Below are 13191 nucleotides of genomic sequence, written 5' to 3' on the forward strand. Positions count from 1 at the left end.
GTCTAAGATGTCTTTAGCACAAACAACGGCAAAATAAGTACGTATTTCGAAAATATTTGAGATAAAAAACACTAAATTATTTCAACACTCTTATTTTAGGAATGCTCTGACGCCATTTTTATAATTCGTCAGTCTAATTACTAGATGAAATGGTTTGGTTTGCATTTCGCGAAAAACTACTCGAGGGTTATCTGCGCTATCCGTCCCTAATTTTGCACTGTAAGACTAGAGGGAAGACTGCTAGTCATCACCACTCACTTTCAACTATTGGGCTACTTTTTTACCAACGCATAGTGGGACTGACTGTTACATTATAACGTCCTCATGGCTGAAAGGATGAGCATGTTTGTGTGACGGGGACTCGAACCCACGACCCTCGTACTAATAGTCGTGTGCCTTAACTACCTGGCCATGCCGGGCCTACTACATGAAACTTGACACACAAATGTTGAGAAACTGAAATACGACAATTCAAGTTTAATTGTGCTTTTCTTTTCATTTTTAATTTACCTGTTTGACGTAAATTTATAACGACAAAATTGTTTGAAAATTAAAAATTACTGATTGTTCATATATAACGCAAAATGAGATACTTTTCTGATAGAGTGTGTGTATTTTTTATTGTAAAAGCATATGAGGCTATTTACTGCTTTTGCTGAGGGAAATCGAACCTCTGATTGTATTAACGTAAGTCTGAAGATTTACTACTGTTCCAGAGAAGGATTTCTGATAAAGAATTATGAACCATTCCCTTCATTAAAACATTCAATAATACTCTTTCATATTCAAGGAAAAGTTGTAGGATTGAACTGTATTTATTCAAAAGAAAAATGAACACAAAATGTGGCGTTAAAGAAAACATTTCGAAATATGTTGACAAGACTTGATGGGTTTTTAATTTCTTGATATATCTTAGCATGTTAATTGTTAGTTCATCGTATATTGTTTTTTTTTTACACATCTCTTTTGCATCATAAAAGAAACAATGAATATTGTGAATTTCAATTTCTGAAGGAAAAAGAAAAAGCGGTAGCTTTGAAATATATTACTAAAGTCTATGGAAGGGAGTATATTAATACGCTATGTGTGTGTTTTCTTATAACAAAGCTACATTGGCCTATCTGCTGAGTATTAATATGGTACTTAGAGCAAGAGCACTGAGTCACGTGTTTTTCTTTAAACGTCACTAAACCATCCAATCACGAATCATCGTTGTCTAGCAGCGACGTAAGTGCTCATTCTTCTCGTATTTAAGTCGTGTGACGAAAGAGAAGGTATTGGAGTTTGGTTAGATGTGTAAAGATGATTGGTACTAGTGTTTTAAATGTTGCATGTGAATTTCACTTGAATTACAGGTGTCCATGAAATAGTTGTATGACAGTTTTATTTTGGTTTTAATATCTGATAACTCATGGTAGAAGTACAGTTTTAGTAAATCCGGTAATGTCTAGTACTAGCTTCAGAAGAAAATTAACATTTATTTCACTGTTTTCGATTCTGAATCTATTTACAAACGCAGTTCTTGCAGAAAATGCAAGGGTTAACACTGAAAGCGTTTTTGTAGGAAGCCCACGACATGGGGACCACCTCTCAAAAACCAACCCAACAGTTTCGCCGGTGGTTCGCACTAGTTCGTTGGGAATTTCTAAGATACATGGAGGAAAAAATGCTGTCGAGGAAAGCCACAAAACGCATGAAAGACATCGCTATCACGTGGCTACAGTTGACTTTCCACACGTTTCTGTTCCGTATATTATTAGCGTATGGATCTTAATAGCTGGGTTAGCGAAAATTGGTGAGTTATGACTGTATTTTATTTTTGTTGATGACGCCCCCCAGAAAAAAATGCATGCAATAAGACGGCCTTCAATTTTGATTTGTTTTTTTTTTTGTGCATGTGCGTGCGTCACTACAATTAAAATGAATTTTATGTTCTTATTTAATACTATAAACAGTTGAAAAGAAACAAAATCATGATGTGACGTAAATTAACCAACCACTTACATATTACTTAGTTTCACCACTGACTTTTTCTTGTGTCTTAAAACGAAATCGTTTTCTGTTTTCTTTGAAAGTTTCGACTTTTCATGTAGGGCTGAAGACTTGACACCTTCATCGTTATAAGTATTTTCTTCCATTAAAATTTGCACCCCTCCATTAATTGTTAATTCAAATAACCAACACATGAAAGTTTTAAGAATTGAACATTTATAGAGTTTATAGTTATTAAAAAATAATTTGTATCTAAAGTATGTATCCAGTTATAAAATTTATCATCTTCTATTATAGCATTGTAGTTACGCCCACGTTCTATATCACGTAAACAAGACGTGGTGAAACATATTGTAGAAAGTGTTGAAATCAGTTGTTGCAGTTTAGAAATGAAATTGCTTAATTTTAACTAAAACGTCAAGTGTTGGGGATTTTGCTTCCGAGTCTTTGACTGTTTCAAGTAATGCAACATCTCTAAGACCACTGGAAGCTTCTATAACAATGACTCGAGTCAATAGTCAATTAATGTTTTCAACTGCCCACTGCTAGCGAGGTGTTTTTGGTGCTACCTTGTTCTTTTTTTCTCTCATTATTATTAATTAAAGTTATGAAAACTGTATCATCTTTGTTTCTGTAAACTTTTGTGGTGTTTACGTTTTTGTTTTAAACGAAAATATTCGGGTCTCCGCCTCAGTCAAGGGAAATTTCGGTGTGTCAGTATGATACCGATAATGATTTTCTGTTTCTCCAAGGAACCAGCTGGTGATTCGCGTCACTGCCAAATAAAATTGTGTTTTAGGATTATTCGGTAAAATATGCAAATTTTACCCAAATTTATCTGCATCATCAGGAAGGATTCAAAAAATGTGGCTAGCAGTGAAGGATCACGTGAGAGTGTGTAACCAGTTGTAATGTACAACTACACGACTCGGCAAATATAACAATTAAATTTACTTGTAAATAAAATGTAAAATTTAGATAAAACCTTTTAGCGTATAGTTACGTTACTTAATGTTACAGGCAGTCAGGGCTTCTCTTGTTTGGTGTGATTTCACGGAATACATTCTCATTAAATTTCATTAGCTAGCTCGTACATACACTGTTTGGCGTGATTACACGTCGAATTTGTTTTGTGTATTTCTAATTCAGAAGTATACATAAGCACTGTATTAAAGAAGAAAGATTAAATTCACTGAAGTCAGTTATCCGAAAATTCGAGTACAACTCCACAACTGTGAGCATATTAAACATGGCTTTATGCTTGATAAGAGAAATATTGAACCTTCATTTAATGTGCTAAAACCTATTATTTTCCTGTACGTAATAATAAGATATATATGTTTGCATTTTTGAACTTCGCGCAAAGCTTCACGAGGGCTATATGCGCTAGCTGTCCCTAATTTAGTAGCGTAAGACTAGAGAGAAGGCAACTAGTCATCACTACCCATCGTCAACTCTTCAGCTACTCTTTTACCAACGAATAGTGAGATTGACTGTACATTATAACACCCTCGCGGCTGAAAGGGTGAGCATGTTTCGTGCGACGGGGATTCGAACCCGCAACCCTTAGATTACGGATTCGAGCGTCTTAATCACCTGGCCATGCCGGGCCGCACACGCACGCACACAAAGAAAAACCTCTCTAAGCCGGAAACTGCATAAAGCGGAAACCTGTACAAGCCGGAAATATATATATAAGATTTCTCTTTCTTTTATAAAAAGCCCTCTATATGGCGGAACCTGCGAAACGCGGATGGAAAACTATCTTTCACCCACCTCATCCATCAACAAGTAGGATTAGAACCTGAGTAAGGCAGAAAAAATGTTTTTGATTAAATATTAATTTCTTATTCAATTAATAACTTTTTAAAATATCAATAAATTCTCGGACATTTTGTTACAGTAAGTATTGGTTAAATATATTTTGTCCTTTTTTTTAGATTCATGATTTGTATAAATATTTTTTTTAGGTGCAAAATTCTACTCTTTAAATAATTCTCACGATAAATTAAATTCCTGTTTTCCCTACTTTTAAAATTTAGGAAAAATTTACCATGGGTAATAGGTAAACGTGAAAATCCACGCTGTTTCAAAAATTTAAGGAAGAAGCAACTTCCTGCAGAAAAGAAAGCAAATAAAGTGTGGATGACAAGTTCTATATTCGAGGAATTTTTGAACAAATTAAACAGAGGAATGGAACAAGAAAATAGAAATATTCTACTTTTCTTAGATAATGCAACAAGCCACTCAAAAGTTCAACGTTCAAATGTTCATTTAGTCTTTCTACCTCCATGTAAAACATCAGTTCTACAACCACAAGATAACGGAATTATACAGTGTATAAAATTGAAATACAGAAAATTGATGCTTCAGCATATTATTGCAAACATGGACGACTGTAAGAAAGCATTTGAAATGACCATGAAAATTGACTTGTTAGACGCAATTACATTTTTAAGCAATTCAATCAAATGCTTAAAAAGTGCTTTCAAAACTGTGTATTTATCCTTGATAATGACAGAGATTGTGGATAAGTTATTTGTTATGACGATTCTAGTGAAATCTAAACTCTGAAAAGATTGATGCAGATAGTTTTGAGAACGTTGACAAGAATGTTTTAACAGAAACTGATAAAAATTGATTTAAAATCTACAATAGAATCGCAAGATAATAACAGTGTGAGAAATTTAGAAGATGAACAAAATGGAAAAGATATTTAGGAAATAGAAATTTTTACTTTATCGCAAGTGTTAAGTTATATTAACACTATCAAATTGTATGCAACAATTAAGGGGGAAAATGAACTTCATGAAAAGGCCGTAGATTTGGCGTTCTCATTAACCGCATGAGAAAACCCATTAAAAAAAAAAAAAAAAATGAAACAGTTGAAATTGGACACTTCAAATACATTTGATTTAAGATTTTGTGTACCTGTGTATGTTTTGAATGTCTATTTTGGTTTTTATTCTAATAAATATAGCATAAACAATATAATAACTTTATTCACAAACGTCTTACTTCCCTTGAGTCAAGCAAGTATGTTTCACTCACAAATTATATTTAATTAAGGAAATACATGTTCACTGTGTCTAAGCTGCGAATTTTACTCGGCTCCGTGCGATTCCGCCTTAGACAGGTTTCACTGTAAAACACACACGCATATTTAATATAATATATATATAATACACACATACGTAACCGTAATAACACAAATGTATAATTGACCATTTTTGTATCTCTTACGATACTGCTGTGTATTCATAGATTCGAAGAACTGACTGTTGTTGTTGTTTAGCGTGTGCCCCCCACCTCCATGGGTATTGAAACCTGGTTTTTAGCATTATAAATATCAAGATTTGCTAATAAATAAATATATAATATATATATAATACGAATAATGTTGCATTAACGTCCAGCAAATACACCATTCGAAAACTCGTGTTGAGTAATGACCTTAGCAAAGCAGGATTTCCAATCTATGACTGTATAATAAGCGCCATTGATAATCAGGGGCTTAGACAGCACTTCGGAATGGGGAAGGATGTTATTACCCAACAAAATAAAAATTCCTACCTTTTTCTTTTATACCAAGTATTGAAATGATTTACATGAAAGTTAAGTGTTTGCCTAAAAATAAATAGGAAGATAGTGGAGTTTTTACTTTTTTAGAATATGGGGGCGATCTTTCGACTTCCATGCTTCCAGATAATGGACAACGCCATCTTGCTTTCGTTAAAGAAGTATTCAGTAGTTCAGCTGTTTAGGATGCCGCCTGCCTTATCGTGGAGTTCTACATCACGAGTTTTCAATTCTTTGACCACAATACAGAAAAATGGAGGGAAAGCTAATTTGGCAATATAAATAGGTTGGTCTCGTCTGAGTTATTCAGATATTGAAAAATATACATTTATAAACGGTTGGTTTGGGTGGAGAAAATTTTTATGTAGAGTAGCGGACAACGTTTCGACCTTCTTCGGCCATCGCCAGGTTCACAAAAAAATGTTCTCAACCCAAACGAACCGTTTTTACATATATTTTTCTCTACAAGTGGGTTTTCTCTTCATCATCGATTACTGAGATATTGGTTGAACATTTCACACGTAGTTCATTATTTTCAGTACAGGAACTTAGTCATTTACAGAATCTGATTCGTTACTCACACATGCCAAATAAACAGAATTAGACGCTCTCCAATCTAGGATATTCACAGATTATCGTAACATTATTATTATTGATCCCAAAAGCCACTATGTAAACGTACAGTGATACGAGCCCAACGTACATTCATTCTTTGTTCTACCTCTCGTAAGTGCTGATTTAAGATAAGTCGCTAACACTGTCCTGAATTAACAATAATTTAATTTGAGCTGCTTGGCCTATCAGGTGAATAATATCATGTACATGTTCTTCCGATGCTATTTATTCTTTGTGTAGAACGGAAGAACAACGGAAAGCCCAAAAGGAAGTCTCAGCATTGCTACATCGCTTTCCTTGTAGTTGCGAAAAGTGATTACTGTTCTAACACTGTTCTCTAAAGTAAACAACCCTAAATAAATGACAAAGTTATGACACGGAAGTAAGCAGTTTTAACGTCTACCTGTCGTGTTTTATCCTACCTACAAGGAGTCTACAGATTCTACATATTTTTAAACGTACTAACTTTTAAAGGGAGACAGATAAGACGTGCTAGGCTACCTCTTGTTGGTTTTGGTGTATTTTTGGAAGCGCCTGTGCTATTTGACAAGCATTGTACGATCCTAGAGGTCAGTAAGTATAAGTGGTTGGACTCGGTGCCTACAGTAATTATCACGCATGGTCAGTCCCCATTCGGCAGAACATTGCTCAGTGCCTTTATGAACATCTTACCAATAACAATCATTTTTTCAAACTGACCAATATTCTCTTAGAAGTCGTTCTCTATTGGAAGAAAGACGATTCAAACTTTGGAAAAACACGAACAGCTCTTTACGTCTTAAAATGAGCACGATAATTTTGATAAATTGTACAGCTGTATTATGATACACAAATAAGTATTAGTAGTTAACCAGTAAACTAATGTCAGTTAATTGTTTTAACTGCTTAAAATGTAGACAATTCTGTGTATTTAATAACTTTACTTAAGTACAAAATACTACAAGCACAAAGTTTGTATTGCACGATTAAACGAGATTTTCCCAACTTATTTTATACTGAAAAGAACGAGAAGTAAGACTAACATACATAATATATCCAAGCATAGTCGTGTTACCTTAATTATGGAATATAATAGTTATTTTACATGTTTTTTTTTTATATCTGGTACATAATAATAGTGCTTCGATAAACACTATATCATAGAAAGACATCCACAGATTTACACTTTAGTGGTTGGATTTTGAAGTTATATATGAGATAAATCCAGGTAAAATGGATTCAAGGTGGCCACAAAGAAAATTCGAGTATTATTTCAACTTCTGTTACAAAAGACTTGCAATTCTTTTATGTATGCTCTGTCATGTCTGTTGGGAAGTGACCACGTTAGATCGTGACCTTGGACACAGAGAAACCTTTGACAGAGGGCATTCTTGAATGTGTACCACATAAGAATAACAACCTTTAACATTGCTGACTATCGGAGAAAAACGTCTAGGCTTAGTCTACGTGGTGCCATTATTGTCGAGACACAAATACGAATTCTTGCTCCGATTATAGATAATACCAAGTATTTTTGGTGTTTTTCAGCGTTTATAAGTAAGGTTCTGTTAATTTGTGATAAATAGTAACAATATTACACGTAGGACATAATTTAGACAGAAAACAAAAAACTTGGACCTTGTACGGTTTTACTATTTATATCACAAAGGATTTATATGCGCGCTAGCCATCTCTCTATTTAAATATGCAAAGTAGAGAGGAGGCACCTAATCAAGAGTATCCTACACCAATGTTTGGGATACTGTTACCAATTAGTGTTATTTAACAGTGTTTTTAAAACGTATCTACAACCTGAAACGGCAGAGAGAACTTTGCGTATTAGCAGTAAGAATAGGAGCACTGTGGGACACAAGTATAAATTTTGACACGGTAGTAGGAGTCATCTTCAGCTAAGTTATTTTTCATTTAGGGTGGTTGGGCTTTGGAATGTTGCATTCGGATGTTGTAAAGGCAGTAAATTTAAGAGAAAGCTTTAAGTATATGAATGATAAGGGCTGGCCTTAATTAAAAAAGAAATTAGTTTTAGTTTAGAGGATGAAACAACTGAGACGAACCAATAGGACCCATACTGTCTCAAAACTTTATGTAAATATACGTGATCGTGTGCTTGGAGGTGGGGCATAGTTATAAATCGCAGTATGCTTAAGGTTCTCGTTAAAAGGCGAGATGAGAAGAACTATCGGTTTAAAGAGACTTCATTGATTAGCAAGCTAAAGCCAGAGCTTGAGTATATAAGTTAAGCTGTTAAACTATTAATATTAATACGACATTTTAACGAGTGTATAACGTAAATGTTGCATAAGGTGGCGCTACCATTGGAAACCCTATACAACAATTTTTTAACAATGCAATTACTAACTTTATGGAGCACCAGTCATTAAAGCACTTATTTTGTAACTCCCCTACAAACTTTTAATATAGATGAATTAATTAACATGTTTTAGTATTAGCTATGAATCTATTAAAAGTTCTTAACACAAGATTCAGTTCTGTTAAGTGCACAGACTTAGAAAATAATGTATTGACTCATAGAACTCGTCCGCATCACGTATGTAGTATATTCATAGAACACGTCCGTATCACGTATGTAGTATATTCTATATTTCGAGTGTATTTTTATACAAGTTATTGCGATTTAGAATGTTGGAAGTAATAACTTATTCTTATAAATTGTATAAAAGGTTGATTTGTAATGGGTGCAAAAGATATAAATTAATATTAACCACTGATCATGACAAGCTACCAATATAGATAATAACTAAAACTAAACTCTGTAATGAGTATAGATATACTGCCCTTCTTTGAATATTATAATGTTATTTTATCTGGGTAGCCTAGATGTAAGCGTTAATTACTATTGTAATGTTATTTAAAGGGTGTGGGGATAACATCGGTATCGCTTCAATATGATTTGCATTTTCGAACTTGAGTACCTACTGCATATGGTGGACTCTTAATTAATCAAAATTGTAATGAATGAAAAAGGTTTTATGTACAAAATAAATGTTGTTGTTAATATTCTACCTAACAAACAGATTACAAATTTATTCATGCGAACTTCTGGAAAAGGAAACTTTAAGATCGTTTATTTAATTTGAAAGTTTGAATTTACCATAAGAAAAGCACACTTACAGCAGTTTTTTTATATTGATTTTAGTTAGAGCACTTAGACGCTGACTTGATAAAACAACCACGATTTTGAGAAGGTGGATTTGTTTCATAAAAAATATGGCGTTACAGTAGCGCTCTTGCGTTTCAGTTAAACAGTTGGCAACACGATATACAACTATGCATACGAAAAATCACCTCCATCTCGAGGTTAACCAGAGTACTTTAGCTGTTATAATACTTTGTATATGAAAAACTAAGTATAGATTCTCTTGATTATTACAAATTTATTAAACCAATATTGTAATTCAATTGATGCTTCTTATTTTTTCTTAATTAAACTTGTTTTTCTGAAACTTTTATTTGCATAACAAATGTTTAATGCTAAGCCAATTAAGGTTTATTTTTTAAGCAAACAAGAGAACTGCAAATTTATTTCAGTGATCGCGCCTACTAAGCCTAATCGATTAATCTAACTGAACTTACAACTGTGAAAGAGCAAGTAATATTAAATAACGGTGGCACCATTAATGGTTCTATGATGCAAGCTGCCACTAAACTAAGTTTATTTGTTTTGGTAAGTGATCTATAATGTTTCAGGTTCTTATTTACGAATATACAAAATTCTTTATGAATCTGTTATATCTGTACTTTGGTCACGTGCTTAGTGTTAATTTTTATTTAATCCATCACTGGCGAAAGCAAAATGTGTTCTTGTACCAGTGCGCTTACATGAAGATAATTTATTACTGGAACGTTGTCTTCATGACAGTCTATGGACAATACGCGCTTATACAACAGTGATTATTTCATATAAAACTTCTTACATTCAAGATACTTCTGAGAGAAAATGAGAACAAAAAAACAACTACTAAGCAGTGACTTTGGTAGTGATGAGAAACCCACTTGAAGTAAAAATGTATCTGAATACGGCTGGTATGGGTATTAAAACTTTTATTCAAATAAAGTAGAAAACGTTTTGACCTTCTTAGGTCACCTTCAGGTTAACCTTAAAATAGCAGTGACTTCCACTGTGTACTATAATGCTAGTTCGAATCCATGCAATACCTCAAAATATTTTTCGCACTTTCAGCTGTGGATGCATAATAAAAGTGATAGTCAATTATTTATGATTGTGGGTTGTAGGATACTGTTTACCGGCTGCGTAATCTTTGATTAGTAGTTCAAAACAAGGGACATCGTCAAATAATCCTAGTAGCTTTGCCAAAAATACTAATACTGATCTTTTGGTAACTTTGCTGAGTTACATTGGTATTAAATTATTTTAGATGACAAATCTGTTACTAACATTCTATATTAGGCCACAGCATCACTGGTGGCCACTTGAGGAGACAGTTCAGAAAGCGTTACTCGAACTGCTTTGTAGTTTTGTGTGGCAGGTCTGGATGTCACTCTCGTGTTGTGGAGAGGATTCTCCTAGATATAAAAAAACAATGAATTCAAGAGACCATCCGTAAGAACGAAATCCTGGAAGTCGTTATTAGTTCATTCGCTGGGGGGGGGGGGTGTTATACCTGATTTTATTTAATTGGACGATAATATTTATCCCTCACGTCCACATAGCCTCCTCCTCACCTTAAACAAAAAATCATTTAATCCGAACCCCAACCCTCTTTTTAAAATACATCTGGAACTACTTATAGGGACAGACACCAGACACGTCGCATCAGTTTAGAAATGTTTCTCTGAACGTTATCTAGGAACTTGTAAAGGGAATATAACAATTTTGAACAGCTGTGTTGCTTGCTCGAAATAGAGTAACTTTCATTTCATTGATGATGCTTGAATATTCTGAGAACTGATATTGGTGTTGATACACTAAAATAGTAGTAGCGACATGTCATGGGGTATGTAACAATTTTTTAATTTATCCTAAATTTTGTTATGGTTTGAGACATTCTAATTTCATAAATTTATTGGCGTCTTTAACGCGAACCCTGCAGACAAAATAGACTTGCAGAACTGGAACCTGATTCTACCACGATAGATGGCTCAAGCGTAGCAGTAAACAATACAGGAACGCGTGAATATTGTAATATTTAAAACCCCATTCTACATAATAAGGGAAAGATTATTGTTTTAAATCAATAAATTCTGCACTGATTTTTCGACGATTTTGTAATTTTAATTTTGTAAGGTTGAGTGTGCGTGCTAAATAATGATTTAAAATTTGTTTGAATTTTATTTTTTTTTTACATTCGGGGATCTATTTTATATATTAATTTGATCATTCAAAATAATATTTTATGGGGTTTGTTTTTCACTTGCAAAGCTTTTAAAATATATAAATCAGTGTTGAATAGAATTTTTATTCCATTTGTTATGATGATAGATTAAATTATTCATCAGTAAATTGATTCAAGTCACAGTGGACAACTGTCAAAGTATGAATAAAACTTTAATATTTAAATTATATATAGTTGTCTACAGATATACACATTTGTGTATTGATATAGTGTGAGAGAAACCTGACTCTATTTATATATTATGTTAATACTTTTGAATCTCCAGATAGTTCATCAAACTAAAAGTTTTCAGCCTTGAAATGAATGTTTCAGTCGTTTCTAATAGCCGAAATAAAATTTACGAACTAACGCTGTGTGTGTGTGAAGACTTCTTAACAATCGACTTTTCCTCCCTGCTCTTAAGTGGATCTTACAGCTACAACAAATAATTGTACACCAACAACAATCTTTAAACTGAAGTACTATTGAGAGACCTGGATGATTTTTCACTTAACATAAGATTGTTTCTAAACTTCAAACAGTTTTGGTTGATCAAAATAGATTGTTTTTACAGTAATTTCCAGATATTTTTAACACCCGTTACTATATCAAAACCTGCTCAGAGCTCAACAGTCACTTCTGTACCTCTATACAATGAACAATGCTGAAGGTGCAAAATTGTTTAATTCAAACTATGCATTTCTTTCAATGCGTGTAGGACTTGCGCGAACGTGCTAACGTGCCAGGTTTTCAATTATGGCATACATCCTATTTTATTCGTTAAAGGTTTCACAGATCTTGCTACTTCTTATCTTTATTTTTCTGTATATCTGCCTTTTGTTTTCCACTCTTTGCCGCCACAGTTATTGAAAAATAACGTGTATACTTACTCAACTTTCTTCCATCTTAAAATTATTTGAATGTACAAAAACTAGTTTCTCACGAAATGTGTTTAGTCATATTGTATGAATGTTGTGTCACAAATTCTACATTAAATCTATTTTAACTTAGAAAAAAATAAACTTCAGAGTAATTTATCGCAGTTCATGTATAAAATAATTCCATACTATAGCAACTGACCCCGCTGGTACAGCAGTAAGTCTACGGATTTACAACGCTAAAATCATGTGTTCGATTCCCCTCGGTGGATTCATCAGACAACTCGATATAGCTTTGCTATAAGACGCGCGCGCACGCACGCACGCACGCTGTAGCAACTAATTACACAAGCCTGCGTAGTTAAATTTCATAAAAGTTGTTTCGGTTTCAGTAACGGATTTTCCTTAAATTCAGCTAAGCAGATTTCGATTTTTTTTTTTTCTGTCACGTAAATATTTTTTTTAAACTTTGTAAGAATTAAAGTATTACTTAGATCAAATTATTATTTCGTTTATTACAATAAACTTTTTTTTATATCATATTTGGGCTCTAGAATGATCGATAAGACTCGCGTCACGATTGGTTAGAGAAATCTATAGCTAATGGTTGACAACATTTTAAGCACAAAACAATTGATCCGACTTCAATGAAAATGATTCCCTTGTGTATATAAAACGTTTTGTGAGAAATCTGTACATGATAGACAAATATTTATTTTCTAATTCGGCGAACAGATGTTATTGTAAAACATGTAAAATAATTCGAGACAAGA

General features: G+C 33.4%; 1 protein-coding gene across 1 annotated transcript in view; it reads left to right on the top strand.

Moving 5' to 3' along the window:
- Positions 1-1241: 1241 nt before the first annotated feature.
- The window catches only part of LOC143256938 (sodium/hydrogen exchanger 3-like), a 73062-nt gene continuing 61112 nt past the window's right edge, over positions 1242-13191 (top strand). Inside the window, exon 1 of the mRNA XM_076514841.1 lies at positions 1242-1795. Coding sequence (XP_076370956.1) covers positions 1444-1795 — 352 coding nt within the window. The 5' untranslated portion in view covers positions 1242-1443. The remainder of the gene's footprint in view (positions 1796-13191) is intronic.

This window comes from Tachypleus tridentatus, chromosome 7 (genome assembly GCF_004210375.1).
Source record: "Tachypleus tridentatus isolate NWPU-2018 chromosome 7, ASM421037v1, whole genome shotgun sequence".
Lineage (NCBI taxonomy): Eukaryota > Metazoa > Arthropoda > Merostomata > Xiphosura > Limulidae > Tachypleus > Tachypleus tridentatus.